The sequence below is a fragment of the Tachypleus tridentatus genome, chromosome 1, assembly GCF_004210375.1.
Source record: "Tachypleus tridentatus isolate NWPU-2018 chromosome 1, ASM421037v1, whole genome shotgun sequence".
Lineage (NCBI taxonomy): Eukaryota > Metazoa > Arthropoda > Merostomata > Xiphosura > Limulidae > Tachypleus > Tachypleus tridentatus.
In genome coordinates this window covers 100,528,101-100,554,064 of record NC_134825.1, presented here as the reverse complement: position 1 = coordinate 100,554,064, position 25,964 = coordinate 100,528,101, and the positions used below count along the sequence as shown (strand labels likewise).

General features: G+C 35.3%; 1 protein-coding gene across 1 annotated transcript in view; it reads right to left on the bottom strand.

Moving 5' to 3' along the window:
- Positions 1-229: 229 nt before the first annotated feature.
- Positions 230-25,964, bottom strand: part of LOC143256925 (uncharacterized) — a 53,694-nt gene continuing 27,959 nt past the window's right edge. The window contains exons 5-8 of the mRNA XM_076514814.1: positions 24,117-24,316; positions 20,732-20,877; positions 10,039-10,263; positions 230-3,119 (exon numbers count right to left, since the gene is read on the bottom strand). Coding sequence (XP_076370929.1) covers positions 3,020-3,119; positions 10,039-10,263; positions 20,732-20,877; positions 24,117-24,316 — 671 coding nt within the window. The 3' untranslated portion in view covers positions 230-3,019. The remainder of the gene's footprint in view (positions 3,120-10,038; positions 10,264-20,731; positions 20,878-24,116; positions 24,317-25,964) is intronic.

Sequence of the window (25,964 nt, the reverse complement as noted above, 5' to 3'; positions counted from 1 at the left end):
AAAAAACATGAGTATTTATGAGTGGCGTTTTAATTCTTAGGTTTCAAATTTTTATAAACACAATACAATAATTCGTTATTATATAACTGTCGCAAAAAGCACTGTAATTTTAAATACAATAACAGCAAACGTTTTTCATATATAATACATGTTAAATAGCTCTTAATTGAGCATGAATTGATTTTGGATTCAATTTATTTAATAAATCTTAAAAAGTATTATAGAGTAACTTATTCTAAAATTAACTGCTTTTTTATTTCTAAAGAAAACTCTACGGAATAAAAAATATTAACTAGCAAAGTTTATTTTGAAGTCAAAACCAACAGACAATACAGAGGGCTTTAATAAGTAATATTAAAACGATTTTGGATCCTCGCCATATCACATCAGTTTATGTCTCTATGTCCGGTGGTGCTTTTAACAGCCAACTATGCACTTTGGCAATAGGCTTTTGTCATTGTTTACATTACAAAAGACCCTGTCGTAAGGCTGTCGTATCTAAACCACACCCTCCATCCCTAAATGCTTTCAATAAGTTATCTAGTATAAGAGGGTGATGGTTTTCCAGTGCGTGCTTTAACACTGTGACTGCACAGATATTCATAGGCACTGACTGTATCAAGTGACGTGGATTCATCAAGAATAACGCAAATATCTGTTTCACTCTCCAACTGTATAAGGTATGCAATAACTAATTTGACATATCGTGGAAGCAAGTTGTGTATACGTGACTTACTTAGCTTTCTAAGAGAGGGATATTTCTTGATTTATTCTGCTTAGCGTAATTTGCTGCATGTGTTTGGTTTTGCCATAAACCTTAGTGTTTGTAGATTCTTACTTGTTTGGTTTGTTTGTTTGTTCTCAAAGCTACATGAAGGCTATCTGCGTTATCAGTTCCTAATTTTGCAGTGTAAGACTAGAGGGAAGGCAGCTAGTCATCACCACCCATCGTCAACTCTTGGGCTACTTTTTAACAAGGAATAGTAGGGCTGACCGTCACATTATAACGCCCCCACGGCTGAAAGGGCGAGCAGGTTTGGTGTGACGTGGATTCGAGTCCGCGACCCTCAGATCACGAGTCGAGTGCTTTAACCACCTGGCCTTTCTTACTTGTTACGAGATGCCACACTTTTCTTCCCACGAATTGGATACGACTTGTAAGATTATTTCTGAGTAGTCCTGGTGCTCCAAATTGGCCTATATTCTTTTGTTTGCCAATGCTATTAAGTACAAGGGATTTTCCTATCTTTAAAATCCTAAATTTACGATCTAAACGCATCTTTGTAGTCAATGCGTACAAACATTTTATGACAGAAGTGACCATTACATACCATTTTTAAAACAGATCAGTATTTGGTGGCATCACATTACCTGCAAACGCCAAACAATGCCAGAATATAGTAGTTCCATCGCAACTTTTTATGGACTGTTGTTGCCACGTGACGTATTTATTTAGATATTTAGAGTCAATTTAATGTAACATAGTCAATCGTTTGTATTCATGAAAACACCAGGCTTGACTACTAATTACACTGCTACTAAATTGTTAGCTAATGTTATCTCAAATTTATATTATTTATATGATCACATTTAGTTATTACTTCTATGCAAAAAGGTATATTTTGTTCTGAAAACTAAGTTTTGATCACTTTTCAAAGCACACATATTAATCTTATTATTCTTTATATATATTCTAGTAAGGTTTGATCATACAAAAAAACATATTTTTATGTTTTAATATTATTTAGGTCTTCCAAGGTTGAGTATATTAATTGAAACGCTCTAAATTTTAATCCTGTTTAATCTCATTGTTTCCATTATTGTATTCAATACACGATTTTTTTTAAACAAGTAAATTATCTTCTTAGAGATTAAAGTATTATAAGTTTCATAAACTTCAACAACAACAACAAAAATTATTCGTAAACTTTTATGAAACATTAACTAAAGTGAAGTAGTTAAGTCATTATATTATTACAATACACAGCAGTAATATGGAAGCTTAATTTGACTAAGTGCGTATATGATGTGTTCAGTCCTGCTCTTCTATTATTATACTATGTGCATGAATAGGGATATTTCGAAATTCAAGATATTGTGCGTTCATACAGTACTGGAAGTTGAAGTCTCTGAATGGCAGTTTTAACATCAGGGAGTAATGGGTATCAAAGTGACCAATTGTTCACTCTCTTATACGTTTACTTTTCAGTTGCGTTTCAATATGCGATATTGAAACTAGAAGAGTGTCGATAATTCACATTTTAACTACCAACGTTGCTGCTATAATATGTCGATAGGTCAGTCAATCAGTAAATTTTCTTTCTGATCAACATATATATATATATTTAGTCTTTCTCGTTTCAGTTATCGTTCAATTTATTTTATTCTTTAGAACAAAACTGTCAATCTTCATTTCAATAAACTATATCTTCAAAGTAATGTCACGGTGTTCACCTAGATTGTTTATTGAAAGCAGAGTGAAGCTTCATATATTGCTTAATCATATCTATTATAAACATATTCAACAGGATCCTTCCAATACCGGCCTAGCATGGCAAGGTGGTAGAACGCTTGACTCGTAATCCGAGGATCGTAGGTTCGAATCCCTGTCACGCCAAACATGCTAACCCTTTCAGTCGTAAGAGCGTTATAATATGATGATCAATCCCACTATTCGTTCGTCAAAGAGCAATCCAAGAGTTGGCGGTGGGTGGTGAGAACTGGCTGCCTTCCCTCTAGACTTACACTGCTAAATTAGGGACGGCTAGCGTAGTAGCCCTCATTTAGCTTTGCTCGAAATTAAACAAAAGAACAAAAAAGAAGCTGCAGATTGAAATGTAATAATAGGTGGGACTACCACATGTATTATCCTGAAAACAAAAACAGCACAAAACACGTAAAGTGTGTTTATTATAGTTTAAATGTATGAAAGTGCTATATTTTTTCTGATAGACAGTTAATAAAGAATATGCAGTTCAAACATCACCTCTTTGATAAACAAGTGTAAGAAATAAGAGCTTCACGTTTTACAAAACGATCGATTGCCACGGCAACAGTAAGAATACAGAGAGTATTTGGTAATAGTGATAAGAAGATAACCCAGGAGGAGCTCCACAATTCTGAAAGACACAAAAATAACGAGTTTGTAAATATGTCCAGTCATAAGATGATTTTATGTATACTTACACATTACAAAATAAATAAAGTTTTGTTCATTTGTAATGAAGAAGAAAGATATAAAGTCTTAAAGAAACATTAAGTCTGTTACAAACAATGTAAAACTACATTGTGAAGTCTAATCTGATAAAGGAAACTAATAAATGTTGTAAAACTTCATTCTTTCTTCAAGAAACTTGTTCACGTTTCAAACTATAGATAAACTAGCAGAAACCCCAAAACTATTTGCGGTCAAATTAATATATTTATTTTAACGGAACTTCTTTAAATACAGAATGTATAGAAAAATACACACTAATTTTAACTGCAGATATCGAGATTTATAATGAATCCACTTGTGTTAGACTTAACATTAATTAAATATTTATTAAGTATGGCTATATTCGATAAAGAGATAAATTAACACAATAACTTGAGTACGTTTTTAGTTTTAGTTAAAATTTACTGTACTTAATTAATATTATCAATAAACAAACTTATAATGTTATTCTACGGCCTAATGTTACACCTTTTTAAAAATATTGATAAGCTTTTAATATGTTGTTGTACAAAATATCTACTAAACTATATGTATATCTGTACCACCCCCCACTGGTACAGCAGTATGCCTGTGCATTTATAACGCTAAAAACCGGATTTCGATACCTCTGGTGGGCAAAGCACAGACAGCCTATTGTGATTGTGTAGTTTTGTGCTTACTTCTAAACAAACAAGTAATTTAGATGAACGCGCGCTTGTTCAGGTTAGACTAACAATGAGTACTATTATAATAAATAAATAAATATAGGAACCCCTCTTTAAACAAGTTAATTGTCCCCCGCTGGTACAGCGATAAGTCTATGGATTTACAAAACTAAAGTTAGGGGTCGATTCTCTTTGGTGGACTCAGCAGATAGCCTGATTTGGCTTTGCTATAAGAAAACACAAACGATATGTTAAATATTATTTCAACTTTAAAGAGCTATGAACATCTATACTTACCAATGAATCTTTTGATAAATCAAATACCATAAAGGTATTAGTGTTATACAACAAAATATTTTAAATACAACTGTATAAACTAGCGAATCACAGTATCAGCCTCAGTTTTACTTGGGAACTCTTAAGTAATTTCATGCAGTAGTCAATGATTGTCTTCGATCTTTCTGCAGTTGTCTAGATACAAATCTGCGGTTTTTTATTTGCATGACTGGAAGAAGACTGTTCATCCAACACCCAAATAAACACACTCACAGACTGCCATCTACATAGATCGAACTACTATATCAGTAGTGCACTCATTATAATTCATGGCAATAGGGCCTGACTTTCATGACAAAACACAAGGAACCAGTGTTTACATTCCTTAACTATACGTCCTTTATCATTAAGGAAAATAGTCATACACTTTGCTGAAGTCTGAAACTCGCGACATCAAATGTGTACATGTGGAAAAGAGAGAAGCTCATCCCACGTAAACTATGCAGTAATAAATTCTTGGCCATAGCATCAACATCTCACCACCAGTGACTTAATCTGCAGTACTTACAGGTAAAGCTGACCTAGTAGGGAAACTATTAATACCATAAAAGAAGTCAGACTTGATAAATGAATATGAGACTGACATAGATGCCTCACTTTGAAACAAATACACCTTGTTTAATACAATAAATATGAGAAATGAAACTGACGACTCAAGAAAATATTGTTTTTCAGTGCTCTTGGTACTAACATTTTGGTGAAATGCAAGATGGCTTCATTGGACAAAGACAGCAGGAATAGTGTATAGACAGTGTATAGTGATACACTGCTAAATTAGGGACGGCTAGCACAGATAGCCCTCGTATAGCTTTGCAAGAAATTCAAAAAACAAACATACCTAACTAATATCAATACTACAAACCAAATGTTAGTTGTGAAAACAACCCGAGTAACAGTTAGGGTATTATAAATAAATCTTGAAGTGCCCTCTGAAGAACTTTAAAAATAAAATCTATAAAGCTGGTAAACAACTGCTTTTAGTACATCAAACTATTAAATAGACATCAGTGTGGTTGTAAATTTGTATTAAACTTGTTTATATTATCCCTAAGTGGGACAAAGTTACATGACGGATATTAACACACGGTTTCTAGCAGTATAAGTCCGAGGACATATCGCTATGTCACTAAGGGCTCACAGACAAGTATTTTTTAAAAAGCTTATCACAATTCATACATCTTTCTACATTTATTTATATTACACACATCAACATTATAGTTACCATTATTTTTAAACATATTATCATAAAGTATAAAATATAGATGGGGTATATTACTAACCAACTATATCTAACATATTATTTACCTAATCAATTGGTTAGGTATAGTATAATAGTTAGGGCATTGGATTCGCAGCCTACGACTCGCAGGCTGGAATTCCATCATCAAACATACTTGATCTATAAGTCGCGGGAGTGTTATATGTGAAGGTCAATCCCACTATTTGTTATTTGTTGGTAAAAAGTAGTTCAAGAGTCGGCAGTTTTGGTGTTAAACAGCTGCTTTTTCTTTAATGTATCATTTTTAAATCTAGGATGGCTAGTGCAGATAGCCTCGAGTAGTTAAACTCGAAATTCACACAAACAAAAAGCTTAAACAATTTGCAAACGTTTCCATAGTTACCGTTTATGTTAGAATTAGAATGCCATTAAATAAACTAGTGTGAAGTTCACGTTTGAAGGGACTGATCAGAGACGTGTAAACGTTTTACATAATGTTGCTTAGCATAGCAAAAATGCAGTTAATACAAGTTTCATTTCAGCCTAGGGCCTGACATGGCCAGGTGGGTTCAGGCGTTCGACTCGTAGTCTGAGGGTCGTGAGTTCGAATCTCCGTCGCACCAAACATGCTCGCCCTTTCAGCCGTGTAAGCGTTATAATATCACGGCCAATCCCACTATTCGTTGGTAAAAGAGTACCCCAAGATTGGCGGTGAGTGGAGATAACTAGCTGCCTTCCCTCTAGTTTTACACAGCTATATTAGGGACGGCTAGCGTATATAGCCCTCGTGTAGCTTTGCGCAATATTCAAACCAAACCATTTCAGTTTGTTTTCTTCTGAATATTCAAATCAAGTTATTATATGACAATGCTGATTTTACAATTGCATATTGTGCTTATTACGGGTTTAAAAACTTCAATGATTCATTATCTCTAACCTGAATTTGAAATAAATTTTTGATTGCAGTATAACCTTATGAGTTGATTCTTCGTTAAATTAGATAAGTTGACAATTGTTGCTTTAAACGAATATTAAATGTAAGTTTCGACTGCTTCGTAAAATATTTACATTGATGTAAGACAAATGAGAAACAAAAAGTACTTACACTTGCTAAAGTATAAGAAATTACCTACTTTATACATTATATCTACATAAAGTTCAACTAACAATAAATGAACAAAAATTATTTGGAAATACCCAGTTTGAAAGTTAGCGTTTAAAATTATGTTTTCTGACTATCCTAAGTGACCGAAGTCTTCTCTGGATTTAGTTCAAAGGCTGTAGACGGTAAAATTAAATGTGTTTTTCTTTAAGCACTGCGCTATACAGTTAGCTTCCCTCCTTGTGTCTTTTCAGGAATTGAACCCTAAACTTTAATGTTATAAGTTCTGTCATAAGTCACTTGGGGAGCTTAAGACAAAAAAGGAAGCAATAGGTTAAAACCAATAAGTATTATAGTTGAACAACATTACTTGAAATGTTACAAATAAAAAAGGTTTAGTGCGTTATATTAAAACGGTTTTTGATCCTCGCCATATTGTTATAGTCCATGTCGCTTTGTCAGGTTGTGCTTTATCTGACAGCTGCGCATCTTGACAATAGATCTACAGAGTAGCTTTCATCGAAAAAGTCTCTATTGTAAGCTGCCATGTCTAAAACATACCCCTTCTCCCTAAATACTTTCAGTAGGTTATCTAATGCACGAGGACGATGGTTTTAACACTGATCACAGAGACACACTTAGGCATTATGTCATACGGCTTGGCAAGGATACCTTCATATGGAACAGACTATATACCCTTTAATTCTCCATCTGTTTAAGGTATGCGACGGTTATATAACTATGTCGTGTATACAGCATACAGCTTGTTTGCAGACGACTATTGACCCTTGCAAAACAAAGATCTTTTTTGGTTATATTGCCTATAACACGTGGATGACTTATGTCGCTGACCTGTGTTCTTGTATTTTCCACAATCACAAGATGTCACACTTTGCTTATAACATTAAAACTTTTTTTTTTTTTTAATTTCACGCAAAGCTACACGAGGGCTATCTGCACTAGCCGTCCCTAATTTAGCAGTTAAAGACTACAGAGAAGGCAGCTAGTCATTACCACCCACCGCCAAATTTGGGGCTATTCTTTTACCAACGAATGGTGGGATTGACCGTCACCTTATAACGTTCCCACGATTAGAAGGGAGAGCATGTTTGGTGCGACGGGAATTCGAACCCGCAACCCTCATATTACGAGTCGAACGCCTTAACCCACCTGGCCATGCTGGGCCTGTAAAACTTATTACAAATCTCTTCTGAATGATACTGGTGTCCTAAGTTGATCGATATTTCTTTATTTTATAACACCATTAAGTTCAGTGACGTATTGATTTACATATTCAAAGTTGTTTTAATAAAATTACGTAACGCGTTATATTTATGTTCTGTATGATCAAGCTTTCAGAATTATTATACTGAGTCTAAACCTTAAATAAATATAAACTGTAAAGGCTACTTAGTATGATTATTTAGTAATACGAGAAACGCACAAAATATCTTACCTTACCACCTCTCTGATTTCTTTAAGCTTTTATTTCTTGTTACAGATATCTAAGATTTCACTATGAAATCACTAAAATGACTTTGATTAGAAGTGAGAGGTCTTACCATTCAAACTAGTCTCCTTCCCTTTCATGAAACTTACCTGTGTCTACAATGAATGTTTAAGTTTGTTTTTAGTCTGTGGTCTTAATAGCTATAGAAATTAGTAAATAATTAAACTATTATTTATTTTTCATGTAATGAGACGTAAACGATGAAAGCTTTCACAATAATTATGATGTCAGAGTAAATTATTTTGTACTTCTGAATCTTTCAAACAAAGTAATATGAAACTATTGTATTTCTACATTTCAGAAAATGTTTAAAATGTTGTCCATTGCAAATCATTATTTCAGATTATTCTCTTGGAGTAAGATGCTAGATGTTTACATGATATTTGTTTAAAAATCCTTTATGTAACAATTTGTTTATCAATAATTTTATTTCTTGCACCGCCGTTGTTAACTTTAGTTAGTTATATCACCTAATTTTATTTTAAAAATATGAATGTAAAGCAGTTAAGTGAACAATTGTGAATATGGTAATTTCATCATCTTCCTAACACTAAATATTAGGTTGTCCAGAAATAAATGTCGTTTATGAACTCTGGAGTCTGGAAAAGTATAAACCAGTGTTGTAAAACATGCTTTAATCAAAATAAGTACCATTTGCTTAAACACACTGTTGACAACGTGTAACGATGCTTTTTATGCCCCTGCTGTAGAAATCAGAGTTTCTACGGTCATTGAACTCCCTGAAAGCTACTTCTGCATCTGCCTGGTTTTGAAAGCGTTTATTGTTCAAAAAGTTGTCAAAGTACTTGAACAAATGAAAATCTATAGGAGAAGGTCTGGGGCATAAGATGGTTGAAGCAGAACCTCGATTCCCAATTCATTCAATTTTTGAAGCGTTATCCTTGACAGGTCTCATAACACCAATTTTGTTGATCTTTAGTTAGCTCATGCAGAACCCACTTATCCAACTTCTTCGTCTTTCCAATTGCTTGATTTGCTTGAGCCTAGCGTTTCTGCAAGCTCACGTACTCTTGTGCGAGGGTCTATCCCAATTGTTTCCCTTAATGTATTTTCATCTAATGATGGCTTCCTTCCATGACCTTCATGGTTTTCAAGACTTTCATCTCCATGTCGAAACCTTTGGAACCAACGCTGAATTGTATGTTCAGTAATAGATCCATGGCCGAATGCCTGATGTTCCGAGTAGTTTCGGTAGATTTTCGTCCAAGTTTGAAGTAATACAGGAAAATCAGATGAATGTCCTTTTTGTCCATGCTGCCTTGGGGTTGTAAAACTTACTCTGAGTAGAGTTGAAACACCAGACAATTAAGGCATCTTGTAAGCGACAAACGTTGGATTAAAGTAACCAACTAACGATAAGTTACTCAATGTTCAGCTTCTACATGTCATCCTTTGTTTGTTTGTTTGTTTTGAATTTCGCACAAAGCTACACGAGGGCTATCTGCGCTAGTCGCCCCTAATTTAGCAGTGTAAGACTAGAGGGAAAGCAGCTAGTCATCAGCACTTACCGCCAACTCTTGGAATACTCTTTTACCAATGATTACGAGTAAATGTCATCCTGATAGTTCCGTCATTTATTTCTAAAGAACCTAATACAAACTAAGAATTATTTAGAATTACTCGATTAGAAAGGCTCTTTAAAATAAATGTGTGTATATCTTAATGAAATAAAACTCAGAAACATATTATAGATCAAATAAAGTAAAATATGTTTAGATGATTTCCATGATTTTCGTCAAAAATTTGTATTAAGTAATTTAGTCACTATCTAAAAATATTTTACTTCATTCAATCGATAACGTGTATCTGAGCTTGGTTTTAATAAAGATAAAAGCTAATTTATTTTAAGAAAAACTTAATCAACTGTCAGGCTTACATGCCATAGTGAAATAAAATGATATGGATAAATGGTTTGGTCATTTTGGTGACTACAATTCGTTTATACTACTATAATTTGAAAATGCAAGCTTTGAGACATTTATATATTACCTGCAAACAGTTTGAAAACAAAACCATGGCACAACGCTGACGTTTGATCTTTCAGCAAGTAGCCCGTGAGGCCCTAGTACACTGTACAATTGTAACATACATAGTGTTAAGCCTAACATGGCTACCGCTATAATTTTTCTTATAAGTTTTTCTACTTGACTTCTTCTGTTAAGTCTAACGTCGTTGGTATCAGTTTGAAATTCTTGGCTGAAAGTTTTGCTGGATCTGCAAAAGAAACAAAAAACAAATAATCAACCACTTAGTTTTAATAAAGAATGAAAAAGGTAGCAAACAAGAAACTTTTCATTATAAAAAGAATATCCAACAATAACAATATGTAATGGCTATGATTTATTATTTACTGCTACTCATTATATCAAGAAGAAAGTTCCCTACATTTGTTTCTACTTACATCAATAAATATCTAAAAGTTAGAAAGAATTCTTAGCAACCAAGCAAGCCAAATATGGCTAATATGGGTTTTATGATCGCTAGTAGCTGACTGGCGTGTAAAGTAAACGCGAATTTAATCAGTTATACAAAAGATAAATATGTATTGTATTACCACATTATTTGAACAATGAATTCTGGAAACAATTTATCTATCTAGTCTGTTATCACGAAAACTAGACGAACGAATTTAATTTTCAATTTCAAAAAAAGAAAACGAAAGCAACATTTGGTCAAGAGAGTAATGTTCTGTTAGATATAGTTCTATTCGGCAGTTTACTGTAGCATTTTCTCAAATACCTTTAAAGATTATTTATCTGTTTCATTATTTTAGGACTTACCACAAAGCTACACAATAATTCCTTCACACAGCAATATTTAATTCAGAATTAATATATTGGTAATTAAATAACATCTAACATCACTTTGCAGACTACTCTTCTCTGATCGAATATAGGAATATGACTACCATTTTATATTGCAGGCACGTCCACAAAGTGCGCAGGGCACTTGCGTTCCAACATGTCGCGAACCACAAATTATCGGATTTTCAGTCTAGACCGTTAACGACTACAAACACCTGGTCCTTGTGAAATGCCATCATTTGATACAGTTTCAAGTCATTTTCATCATGCAGTCAACCTAACAGACAATTACTTTCATCTCAAAGTTAATTAATAAAGTAAGATGCTAAGATTTTCTCAGATATTATAAAAAATTGATAACACAATTAAATAGAAAGAATTTATAAAGTGAGGATGAAAGTAACAAATTAAACGTTTGTTAAACAAATAAGTGAATTTGATACTCCATGAAAGAGAAAAGAGCTAAAGAAAAACTGAAGAAATAATAATATAAATGAATTGTGATCAAATAGGAACTATGATATCTAATGTTTTGTTGTACTTTGGTAGAGCACTTTCAACAAAATAAATTAAGATATACTGCAGATTAGAAAATGAATAGCTAAATGAAAATAGCTTTAGAAATTTAAACTATTAGGTTGCTTTGTTTCTGTTAGTATAAATAATTTTTATCAGAAAATTAGGAGTTTTGTTAATGTTTACATTGATGGCATTGAAAGTTTAATTTGTGGAATCATGGAGTTAAATGTTAATTTAATAAAGTTTACAGACCTTATAAAGATAAATCAGACGGAATCTAGTTATTAGTATGCTGGATTGCAAATCAGAGGGTCCAAACTTCATACCCATGATAAACTAATGAACACTCTCTGCAACTAGAGTTGTATAAATGTCAACCAATCCCGCTATTCAGTTAAAAGTTGCCGTGCAGTATACAGTCAGTCACATAGTCTCATGAGTCCAGTCACGAGTCATATTTTCAATTAGTCTTCAGACGACGACACCATGTTTTCTGCCAGCAAGCAAATTGTTCCTCACACAATGCCCCCTGTTGTTATCAATGGACTACCACTCGACTTTTCTTCACGGGACAATGCCAACTTCATTCGCAGATAAAAATCCCAAGCCCGGGTATTTCCTGAAAGTACTTCTTTAGCCAAGAATACTCGATACCTCTGCCGCCCTCGATCTTCGAACCAACCCATCATCTGCCAACTCCACAAAAGTAACACCAGTCTCCACACAGGTTTTGGCAGAAACGTTCAACTATCCTTTACCACAGAAAAAAATCCATCAGACTCTCGAAAGTTCCACACTCTGAACAATTCGTAAAGTTCACCGGATGACATCCAGGAAAACAGGTTCACCGTCTTACTTCATCAAAGTTTTCACGAAATTTTAACGACAACAGACTTTATCCTCACCCACGGCCGCTCTCTCGAATTTCATAATTTTCAAGCGAAAAAACATACCGAACGTCTCGCCCACACCCCATCCTTACCAGTATAGTTTCCAAGTCCATGCTTCACAATCTTCGAACAACATCCGCCACCTACCATAACTCCACAACACACAGTGTCAACTAATCAACCACAAAAGACCAACACTCAGACTACGCCCACACCTGAAACAGAACTTCAAGATCAGATCACTCAAACAACTATAGAAAGAAAACGTACTCAGACTCAGCCGTCAGTTCAACTCGTAACAGTCGAAGCATCAAAATAAACCAGCAACCTGTCTTACACCCTTCCCACCTAATAAACCAGCAACCTGTCTTACACCCTTCCCACCTAATAAACCAGCAACCTGTCTTACACCCTTCCCACCTAATAAACCAGCAACCTACCTTACACCCTTTTCACCTAATAAACCAGCAACCTGTTTTACACCCATCCCACCTAATAAACCAGCAACCTGTCTTACACCCTTCCCACCTAATAAACCAGCAACCTGTCTTAAACCCTTCCCACCAGCAACCTGTCTTTCCCTACCTTCCCTGTCTTACCTATCTAATAATAACCAGCAACCTATCTTGCGCCCTTCCCCCTAATAAACCAGCAACCTGTCTTGCGCCCTTCCCACCTAATAAACCAGCAACCTGTCTTGCACCCTTCCCACCTAATAAACCAGCAACCTGTCTTACACCCTTCCCACCTAATAAACCAGCAACCTGTCTTGTCTTCCCACCTAATAAACCACCCTGTCTTACACCTTCCCGCCTAATAAACCAGCAACCTGTCTTACACCCTTCCTACCTAATAAACCAGCAACCTGTCTTACCCCTCCCACCTAATAAACCAGCAACCTGTCTTACACCTCCTCCCCCATTCCCGCCTGATAGATTCCTACCTAATAAACCAGAACCTGTCTTGCACCCTTCCCGCCTAATAAACCAGTGACCTGTCTTACCACCTCTTAATGCCATCCCCTACCTAAATAAACCAGCAACCCTATCTTGCGCCTTTCCCTCCTAATAAGATGAACCTATCTTTGTCCTTCCCCCTAATAAACCAGACCACCTATCTTGCGCCCTTCCCGCCTAATAGACCACGACCTGTCTTGCGCCCTTCCCCCTAATAAACCAGCAACCTTAATGAACCTTTCCGCCTGATAGACTTGACCTGTCTTGCGCCTTCCCGCCTAATAAACCAGCTGACCTGTCTTGCGCCCTTCCCGCCTATAGACCACTGACCTGTCTTTACGCCCTTCCCACCTGATAAACCAGACCCTGTCTTACACCCTTCCCACCTAATAAACCAGCAACCTGTCTTACACCTTCCCTTCCTAATAACCAGAACCTGTCTTGCGCCTTTCCGCCTAATAGAACCAGTGACCTGTCTTTACACCCTTCCCGCCTAATAAACCAGCAACCTATCTTTTTACACCCTTCCCGCCTAATAAACCAGTGACCTGTCTTACACCCCTTCCCGCCTAATAAATGAGTGACCTGTCTTGCGCCCTTCCCGCCTAATAAACCAGCAACCTGTCTTGCACCCTTCCCGCCTAATAAACCAGCAACCTGTCTTGCACCCTTCCCCTAATAAACCAGCAACCTGTCTTACACCCTTTTCCACCTAATAAACCAGCAACCTGTCTTACACCCTTCCCACCTAATAAACCAGACTGACCTGTCTTACACCCTTCCCACCTAATAAACCAGCAACCTGTCTTGCACCCTTCCCACCTAATAAACCAGCAACCTATCTTACACCCTTCCCTTCCTAATAAACTAGAAACTTGTCTTACACCCTTCCCGCCTAATAACCAGCCACCTGACTTACCACGCCCTTCCTAATAGACGACGCCTAATAAACCTGTGATACCTGTCTTACACCCTTCCCACCTAATAAACCAGCAACCTGTCTTACACCCTTCCCACCTAATAAACCAGCAACCTGTCTTACACCCTTCCCACCTAATAAACCAGCAACCTGTCTTACACCCTTCCCACCTAATAAACCAGCAACCTATCTTACACCCTTCCCACCTAATAAACCAGCAACCTGTCTTACACCCTTCCCACCTAATAAACCAGCAACCTGTCTTACACCCTTCCCACCTAATAAACCAGCAACCTGTCTTACACCCTTCCCACCTAATAAACCAGCAACCTGTCTTACACCCTTCCCACCTAATAAACCAGCAACCTATCTTACACCCTTCCCACCTAATAAACCAGCAACCTGTCTTACACCCTTCCCACCCAGAACCACAATCCGCCTCCTCTTCGTCAAACCCACTCAATGCTCTCGTTGTAGACATCACCGCTGACTTTGACACACCCGAAGAACCTTTCTTTTTTTTTCGCCCACACACCAACAACACCGAAGATTCCACACCGTCAAAAGTTTACCTAAACTAGAACCCTAGTAAATTCCTAACGAACATCCAAAGAATCAGTTGCTCCACGAAGCACTAATGAACCATTGGCACCAGACTTCACTCTGCCTCTCCAATCTACTTCTTGCTAAGTGGGTACTGGTAATGGATTGGCGCCTTACCAGTGAAAGTAGGTTTTCTTGGGGTACTAGTGAAAGTAGGTTTTCTTGGGGTACTATCAGTGAAAGTAGGTTTTCTTGGGGTACTATCATTTCCCCCCACATCAAACTCCTAGCATAGGATTTATAGATCCCTGCCGCCCTAAAGGACCTTATGCCTAATATTGGCTGTTTATTCGAATTAGCTCCTTCGCTAATCCGCTTATTAATCCTATCAAGCCTTCATTTCATTAAATTTATCTACAGTTTACCTCTTATTACAAATCTTCACAAATCAGGCCCACATCAACTATTATCCTCGAGAGAGACGAAGGAGGATTACTTAATCTTCGAATGCGCTTAATGATTTAGTTCAACTGAATTAATTGATTTCACATCACAATAACTGCCAGAGAGAGAGAGGCTGCTGTACACAATCCCCAACGTTTGGTCAGGCAATTCTAAATCATGGAAAGTTAAGCCATATTCTTGCAATCTTTTACTAGTTGTTTGGTTCCTAGGTCGCATATTCTGCTATTCAGGATGAAACGCCAAATATCTATAATGTTGAGTAGTGGCTTTAAACAATTCGGAGAAAACTCCAAAATATAACTGAAGATTTTCAAGAGTTACCAAAACTTACCATTGGATACATTATTTAGTAATTCTGTTGGGCGACAATAAATTAAAATCACATATTAATCATCAGAGAGTGATGATGTACAGAGAAAGGAAACACCTGATATCATAGCATTTGTGAATATTCAAGCATGAAAAAAAGCGTTGTTAATTTTAACTTTTGACGTACATTTGTGTAAAATAATAAAACTAATAGAATCCACCTTAATAATTTAAATTGTAAACCAGTATATGAAGACGGAATAAGTTAAACATTTCCTCTACTCTGCAAGAGACAGATCTAATAGCTCCTTTAATATCTCCAGTATCTACGAACTGGATTCACCAGTGATATTGTTCAAAAAAGGAAATTGAATAAAATCTATTTCTGCCATGGATCTTTTTCCTGATAAACAAAAGCGTATTCAGTGGTTCGCTGAAGCTAAACATAGTTTAAATCTTTACATTCAGCAGACCATTGATTCTTACAAATTGATGGTTCGAAAATACTTCAGTGATTGTCAAAAAACTTGCAATTCTAGTTCAAAATGAAACCCTTCTATTTTAAATATAAAAAGCCTGTATGTTTAAAATATTTAGCATGCTCTAGTTGTCGTCGCGAAATTGGAGAATTATCATTTCTACTAAATTGAATGATAGTCGAGGGGGAAGTAACTAAAAAGTGTACTGACAAGTACTAATAATTTAATTAACACTAAAAAAAAATACCATTGCCAAATTGTAAGTGAAAGTATCACGAGGTTGTATATGGTGGAAATGACTATATGGAATTTATTGATAATGACCATTTGACCTGAATTGAAGATAATGATGACAAAAAAGTGAATACGTCATGAAAGAATGCAAATATGTATAAGATATCAGAGATATTTTCGAAATAGAAGCTTCTTTGATGAGATATTTACCAAGTTGAAAATCATGTGAAAGTGAATCCTTCAGTCATATAAAGAAAGTCGTAATTCAGTGCTAAAGAAAATATGCTTTATCATCTTTCCTGTTGATGCAGATCACCTACTACTTAATATAGGGATACAAACCGTAAAAGATAGCAGAGGACCGAAGATCTCATATCTGCATCCAGTAACAAGCTAAAGGAAATTATAAATGAAGTACGATCAAAACTTTGTGCGTTTCCCTATAAAAAGACGAAATTTACCATTTCTGTAAGATCATATTAAAAGTCAATAGCCTATCTTACGTTTTATTTTGACACAGTATCTTGTATACACGTTTCGTATGAGCGTATTTACTGTTATAGGACTATTTATCTAACATTTTCAACATATAGTTAACATTCGTTGACACGTTGATCTTTAGGTAGTCATATTTTCATCTGCGCTTAATACTTAACTTATTTATTATAGTTTCTGTCTAATAATATATTAGACTTTTGGATATAAATCACCTTCTAAAGATATGAATGTATTATATATGTGCGTACGTTCTTATTCTTAGGATTTCTTTCCACACTTAGCTTCGTATATAGATTTAGAACTGTTGAAAATATTATGGAGATTATGGCAGAAAATGTTGAGGGAACCAACCGGTAAAATTACTGCATTCTAATAATTATACGTTTTTGTTTTATGACAAATAACTATCGTACTTTAGATCAGTATATTCAACAACTATAATAAATAACAAGGTTATTTTTATGATCTATTGATAGTGTGCTTTGATCAAAAGTCAATAATAATTGTTGAGGAAATTTTAAGCAGGTGATTTGTCAGTAGAACATTGTACCTCATTGTTTTCAGTTCGTGAGAAACTTATATATAAACACAACCTTTCAACGTTTCGACTCTTTACTTCGGCCATCATCAAGCATAATAAAAAAACAATAATTAGGAACAACAGAAAATTCAAGATCAAATTAGTGTTCTAATCATTTTAAACAAGAATAACAATAAAATTAACCAACAAAGTAAAAAAGTAAGAAGATACTGTAGACATTTTTTAATTAAACTATTTTGGTTCCACGCTGTTACCTACAATTACATCTAGTGCAGTCAAAATTAAGATTTGTAGCTTGAGTACGTAATGTCTACAGTATATCCAGCAATGTTTCCTATATTTATTTTATGATCCCTATTTGCAGGTTTCTAAATTTCCACTTTTTTACATATGCTATCTGGTGAACTTTTGTGCTCAACTATGGGCAAAGGAGAACGTGATATAGTTGTTAATTTTAAATAATGTAATGATAATAAACATAGCTAGTAGCTATGATGGTAATTTACTGTAGCTTTCGACTGTTTTTGCAACTGGAGATTATCATATAGATTTGCTTGAAAATATTGCGAGCATTTATAGTTTCTGTCTAACTAAATCATCTCTCTTTATATACAGTGCATAGCAATTAGCAAATATATGCTTATACTAAGACAACTCCCACAAAGCACGCATAGAATTTAATAATAGAAAAATATACTTTTAAGGTAAAAATATACGTCTAAAATATCCCTTTAAATAAATCTTCGTGTCTTTTAAAGTAATTATTAAAATTGAATATTATGCGTGTTAATTTTCGTTTACTCTTCCACTTCATAGTTAATATAAGGATTGGCTCTCTAAAGATAACGATTGTATAGTGTACAAAGCCTTGAGTGTTTTACATGTTTTAGTCATCTAATGTTAATTTATTATTGATTGATAATTCCTCTTTCACGCTATACTTAAGTTTTCTAAAGAAACAGCAGGTTTCTGTAAGGGTAATGATAACATTGTGAATATTTTAAAACTTTTTTATCTTATGTAAAATATAGAAGAAACAAATAGATTTTTCAATACCCCTACGATCTTCGTAGTACCTTATGTATTATTATACAGACGGTTTGGGCGCAATATACCAAGCTGTTTTTCTTGTAAGCTGGAAAAAGAATAATGATAATAGTAATAATAAATATAAATAGGAGATTTTGGGTGGATTTTCTACTCCGTGTAAGTCTAATGTGCATGTTTTTTTTTTTTGCATTTTTATATGCATACAGTCTTAGCAGTAAAAAATAGAGGTTTAAAAGGGTTGTTTCAATTTAATCTTTATTCTTTAAGATGGTATTTGATCGAACATTCTATTAGAGTGTTGTGTAATTCCTTGTGATCCTTATTATGAGTCCCCAGCGGTAAGTTTACGGATTTACAACCTTAAACTGAAGTGTTCGATTTCCCTCGGTGGACACAGCAAATAGCCCGATGTGACTTTGTTATAAGAAAACACACTCACACACCCTATTATCAACTATTATCGTGTTTCTTGATATCTAGAGCTAATATCAGCGAAGGAGAAAAAATGAACTTAAAAATCACTCATTTTTCTAAATAAACATTATTTATACAATTGTTATTTAGAAGGTCATTTTTATGGAACAACTTCCTCTGAAACAAGCTAAATGTATAATGAGACTGTTACATTTTGAACAGGATAGACTTGCTTTATAGATAAACTTGTTTTGGTTTAAGGTCGGAATTACCATTACAACGAATTGTGAATCCTCAGTGAATTATCGGATGTTCAGCTTTACACCCAACTTTCGGATCACAGAAATAGATAGTCTCAAACGTGATACTCCCATTTGCTCGTAAACGTCGTCTAGCTTTCAGCTACAGGTGGCCTTGCAGTCACTCCTCGCATATTTAAACAAATAATTTTTGATGAAATCTTTTACTGTAAAGAATGGTTTGAAAATTATATTAAGCTCAACCTGTGTGTATGTACTTCTTATTAACGACTTAAGTGGCTGAGAGAGTATTATACGTTGTTCTTTTACGTAAACGATGGTCTTGATTGGCTGCTTTTCCTTTATTCAATAGTTCAAAATGAGGGACCATTAACCCAATCTCAAGTGTCCCTGACCTTTCCGTTTAGCAGACGTGTAGATAGATGCAATGTGAGTGAAAATTCTAATTCCAACAACCATTAGTAACGGTAACAAAAATAATCCACGTTAAGAAAACACAAACAACAACGCTACATGCTGTTAGAAACAATCCTGTAAGTAGCGTAATAGAACTTATCAGGATGGGTTTGTTTATTTGTTGTTGTTTTTTCGCGCAAAGCTACAAGAGAGCTATCTGCGCTAGCCGTCCCTAATTTAGCAGTGTAAGACTAGAGGGAAGGCAGCTAGTCATGACCACCCACCGCCAACTTTTGGGCTACTCTTTTACCAACGAATAGTGGGATTGACTGTCACATTATAACGACCCCACGGCTGAAAGGGCGAGCATGTTTGGTGCGACGGGGATTCGAACTCGCAACCCTCAGACTTCGAGTTGAACGCCTTAACCCACTTGGCCATGGGCCTATCAGGATGGGATGGCTCGAATTGTTTATCAAAATAGTATTTTAAATATTTTCTGAATACGTCATCGGAGCTTTACAATATTATACAGTGTTCCTTTTTATTACAATATCCGAGTCACAAGTCTGTAAATATCATAACAAAAAAATTGAATTTCTTTTTTTTCTTTCTTTTGCTTCTTTTTTTTTATTACAGGATAACTTAAAATCTAAACAATTTCACCAGCTAAATTAACCGAGATGACAGTTTCAAACATACTATCCGATTTTATAAGTATTGTTAATAATTATTAGTAATTTATAAAATCAAAATTCTAGTATAATTGATGTTATCCATTACCCTTTGAAGTTAGTTTTATTACAGAAATTTGGTGTTCCTTTAAAAAGGCTTAAGTACAGGATGAAACAGCCAATAACAGATAAACAACAAATATTACAATTTAAATCTAATTGTATTTAAAACTTGTTTGTAAATATAACCTTTTTGTGTGTATTGAAACACTGCATTAAAATAAGCAAACAAATAAAGAAAACACTAATTAACAAAGGAAGTAAGTGTAGGAAAGATTAATATTAATCCTTCGAAAATAATGCAAACAAAATAGTAGGGATGGCATTTGTATCATCCCTGCATAATAGTACAGACAAGAATTAACATATAGTAATTTGTCTAACTATTCCGTGTATTTTAATTTTGTCTGTTAACATTCTAATACACTATGTGCCTAACATGATGGAAATGCCATCCCTTACTGTGTTGTTTGCATTGTGTTTGAAGAATTGATATCAGTCCTCTATACATATACTTCCTTTTCTGGAAAGTGTTTTCTTTACTTGTATTATATTTAATAATAAAAGAACATTTCAGAATTAGATTCATTCATCCTATATTTCGTTTGATACACTATCACAATAAACATCTCCTGACATGGCAGAAAATGAGAACTTTATGTTATACAAACCTTTGAGACTGATACAAGGAAGAACGACTAGATCGAATTTCACGGGAAGGAGTTTGTTTCATCACCTGAAAGTTTGGTAAAGTTCGTCTTCTTTGTTGTGAAGTTTGATCATACGAAGGTGATACCAAGTTATCCATATGTCCCAGCTGAAAAGCAGAAAATTTCACATATCAAATATCAATGTAAAATACTAATAGCTTGTAACCTGTTTAAAATTTAAGATTTTCGTTCCATGAAATCTGAAGTAGAGGCGCAACTCTATAACTCTCAAACCAGTAATGTGATATTATGTTGCAAAAGACAATATTAATTTTTTAACTTATGTTTGGTACCATTTATATATCGAGATATTGCATAATTATTTCTCTGGCCTTAATTATCATGTTGGGCATTCAAGCTTCAGAACTATATTTAATCAAAACATGGCTTCATTTAAAACAAAAATCACAATTGCTTCAAGCCCAAAATGAATTATAGTATGTCCTGTTATTTGTTATTGCATTTTTATATTATGCAAATAACCGTCAACACTTATAAGATTTATACATTTTGTATGCTTCAAAAAGGGTCGTTGTTAGATCACATTCGACAAATGAATGCAAAAGTTTTGACAAAGGAATGATTGCCTTTAATATATTAAATCAGTGGTGCACAAAGTCCGGTTCGCGATGAGTCGCCGAGTGGCCCGCGATGTCCAACGGGAAAGTCAAACATAGAGAGTTCGCGCCTGCGCGAAGATTAAGCGCTATAGAAGAATGTCCATTAAATTGGATACTGGATGGTTCCATATTTATGTCGAACAAAAAAGAAAATTTAATAAGCAAATCTCGTTAATGCATAGGCATTTAATCACTGGCGCAATGACGTAATATTTCCGTAATTACGAAATCTCACACGTTCCAATTGTTCTTTGAGATTTACTTACGAGCCCTATTTTGATATTATTTCGTAACAAAAATGGCAGCTAATCGTAAAAGAAAAGTTGACGACGAAAACCGGCAGTTTCATGATGATTGGACTGCGCAATACTGTTTTGTTCAACAACAGAACGTGATTTGTCTGCTGTGTCATTCGACAGTAGCAGTGGCGAAGGTATCTAATATAAAGCGTCATTATGAGTCGAAGTATAAAGATTTCCACAACGTTGTCGGTGATGAAAGAACAGCTCGAATTGAATCTCTGCGGCGGTCGCTGAATCACCAGCAGAACGTTTTCTCAAAGCAGACAGCAGATTTAGGTGTAGCATGTGAGGTCAGTTACGATGTTTCGTTGATGATAGCGAAATCTGGCCGACCGTTCACCGATGGTGATTTTGTCAAACAATGTATGATTACTGCATCGGAAAAGTTGTGCCCGGAAGCAGTTCGCAAGCTACAGACGGTGGCTTTGAATCATATGATAGTTCATCAAAGAACTTCACACCTCTCAGCAGACGAGTCAACTGACATCAAGTCAACAGCACAGCTGCTATTTTTTGTTCGTGGTGTGTCGTCATCGTTTGATATCACAGAGGAACTAATCGGCATGGGTTCCATGAAGGATCAAACAACTGGGTCTGCTCTATTCGAGGTGACATTACGACTGTGTAGTAGTGTTTCTTTGGATTTCACGAAACTGGTAAGTGTGCCAACTGATGGAGCACCAGCAATGACCGGAGAAAGTAGCGGGCTGGTAGCACTGTTGATGAAGCATCGAGGAAAGCAGAACAGACAGTTGGTGAAGTTGCACTGTATTATTCACCAACAGAACCTGTGCAGTAAAGAGCTTAGTTTTCAGGCACTGATGGCATTAATGACGAAAACCATTAGTTTAATCAAATCACGAGGGCTCAATCACCGAGAATTTCGTAGTCTTCTTGAAGAAATTGATTCAGATTATGGTGACCTTGTGTATCACTGTGAAGTACGCTGGCTGAGTCGAGGGAAGATGCTCAGAAGATTCTGGTAGTTGATTGATGAGGTGATAGAATTCCTCGGAAGCAAGAACAAAAACACAGAAATGATTTCTATGACTGATCCAGTATGGCAAGATGATTTGACCTTTCTGGTCGACATGACACAACACTTGAATGATCTGAAGTTGAAGTTGCAAGGCAAAAATCAACTTGTCTGTCAGCTTGCAAATAACGTCTCAGCTTTCAGGACAAAGTTACAGTTGTTCCGGCAGCAAACACCATCAGGCAATTTCGTGCACTTTCCTACTTTTCAGTCACAGCTACAGAAGAATCAGGACATTGACACACAAGTTTATGTTGGGAAGCTAGATACCGTGATTGAATCCTTCAACTCACGGTTTCATGACTTTAACCAATGCAGATTGTAGATGAAAATTTTTGCTGATCCGTTCAGTGTCTCAATGGACGTCTTGTCAGCAGAATATCAGCTCAGACTTACTGATCTTCAGGCCTCTGATGAACTGCGTGCTATTTACCGAGAAAACAGTTTGCTTGACTTCTACAAAACACACTTGTCCGCACCAGCATGTTTAGCAGCACGTACTGCTGCGAACAGGCTTTCTCGCATATGAAACTGAACAAAACAACACTCGCAATCAGCTGACTGATGATCATCTGGAAGTAGTCTTGCGTCTTTGAACGTCAAACATCAAGCCGGACATTTCTAAGCTCGTAGATGACATGCAGCACCATCTATCGCACTGACTTTGTGACAGTTGACGTATCATAACATTTCTTAGAATAATGTGCAAACTCTTTGATATAATCGTTATTTGTGTGTTCTTAAATGTGATGTCCATCTTGTGTGAAACAACTGTGGGACGATTTTAATCTTCACTTTTTTGTGGGCCCCAACGGTTACGAGAAGTCTATTTGTGGCCTCTGACTCAAAAAGTTTGTGCACCACTGTATTAAATTATCAATATACTGGTTAAAACTTTGTACATATTGGCGATACAGAAATAAAAAGTAAGTACTTAAATAAATATACCGTCACTTGTTGTAAGAGACCTGACATCAACTTTAAGCCTAAACGTAAAGCTCAACATTATAATGCAAAACATGCCGATTAAAGCCAGAATGAATTGACCCAACATGTAGTCAGTCAAGTCAGTTATAACGTAACAAATCACATGATGTAAGTCAAACTTACGATTACGATCGAATTAGTGGGTTATGACGATGTGGTGTATTATGGCACTTTTGGCTACCAGTCACAAAGTCATAAAGTATGACTGTATACCTAATATTTATAAAAATTAATTATTTAGTTACAGCATAACTTATTTTATCAAAACAATTCCTATTTCTCCATTTAAGACATGTTTATTGATTCCTATTTAATTAGGTACAATCGTTTGTTAAGATAATGTTATCGTTGCTATTTTATATTATATTTCAGATACACGCAAACAAAGTAAAACAGTTTACAGTAAACGGTCCAGTGTTGTTACTCTCAAGGCGGAACGTTTGTAATGGCTGAACTAATTGAGAGTTGGCTGACATGGTTGGCTGGTCTAACTGATTCTGAGACATACGGTTGTTGATTTCATGTGATAAACTTTTCCTGGCTTCTGGTGAAATGAGGAAACAGTTTGGCTGAGGTTGGCTTACTGAATAATCGTTGTGATCTGTAAAATAAATTCAATGTGAAGAAAACCATTTTTATTTTGAAATAATTCAATGTTCATATTCACAACAGTTCCAGTGTTTTTCAGGTAGTTTTTGTTTTTAATTTATATGTATATAACCTAACTGCTGATGTGAATTAGAAATTCATAGTGCAGTAAATACGTTACCTATAATGCTTCAATGGTATATTTGCTAATTAATGTTATCTAATTCATTCATTACAAATTTCACACTGCATTAAAAAAACAACGAGGCTGTTAGGCATCATAAAGAACACTACACATCACAGTCAGTATACCGACCCGTCGTCTTTACTCATATTTCACTGTGCAGTTGTCTCAGAGTTTTATGAAAACGTGATGATACTGTGGAAGATCAAAAATAAGGCATAATTGTTCATTCGAAACGTATGAAATGACATATTTTATTCCACTTTAGCGACATATTGTACTTTTTGATGTATTATCTTAAAAGTTTGTGCTCATTTAAAACCACTGGTGTCATTTCAGCAAGATCTATGTGTGTGTGGGGCTGGGGGGGTTGGAGCCTCTATTTTCTATAAAATACAGTTGCAGGAAATATTAATGACATAGCTCGTTTCGGAGTTCGTTCTTCAACTGTAATAACTACGAAAGAGTGGGCTACGAGAAACAAACAAACAAAAATTTCAATTTTGTACTTTCAAAACACACGGTAATGCATCGTGCGGCTAAAACAACCTGCTGTAGATACACACTGTATGTTATTAATAGGAGTGACAGTTTAGCGATTTCCAACCTTTTGCAGCTCGGACTGTAGTACTGCACATTATAACATATTTTCAGTGCACGTGTTCAATTAGACTCTTACTTCACACGCAAAATTCCAAAGCAATTTATTAAGAAATATCTGAGACATAACATTTATAAGAGTAAAAGTAGGGCTTTTTAGTTTTTGTTATTCGGATTAAAGACGGCTAATTTCGAGGTGAAAGGACGTGCAAATATATAAGTATAGATTAGGCTAAACAAATTAGATTAGTAGTTTCTAGTTCAAGTTTTCAAACGAATCACGCGGGTGAACGGTTATTATTGATTATTCATTGCCAACTTTTATGTACAAATTTACTAAATCTTATGAAATTATCCTAATTAAAGATTGTCTAGTGTCACATGATATTAGCTTAAGCAATTAGCATTAATAAGTATGGTTGTACCAATTGGATAGCATTGATAATGCTTTTACAGTAAATACTCATTCATCAGTTCGTTAGGCCTCGTATTTTATTATACCCACCATCATGCTCCAAGTTAAGCAAGAATTCCGTTTTTTGGCCACAACGTTTTATTCACACCTAAGGTGTTTTTGATTATATAAATATACGAATGTTAGTAATTTCAAATAAACATAATCATTTATATTTCTCAAAAACTAAATAAAATTAAGGTTTGGGTGGACGATTTCCCTCTCTCAATTAGCGCCACTAAAAACAACACTTGTCTAATTTCAATTTGACCACTTCCATATCATTCAAGATAATGTTGCAATACATGCATTTTTCCAGTCTTAATGACGACAGCAATCGTTTTGCCATAAAGTACTGTCTTTCCTATTTGGCCCGGCATGGCCTAGCGCGTAAAAGCGTGCGCTTCGTAATCTGAGAGTCGC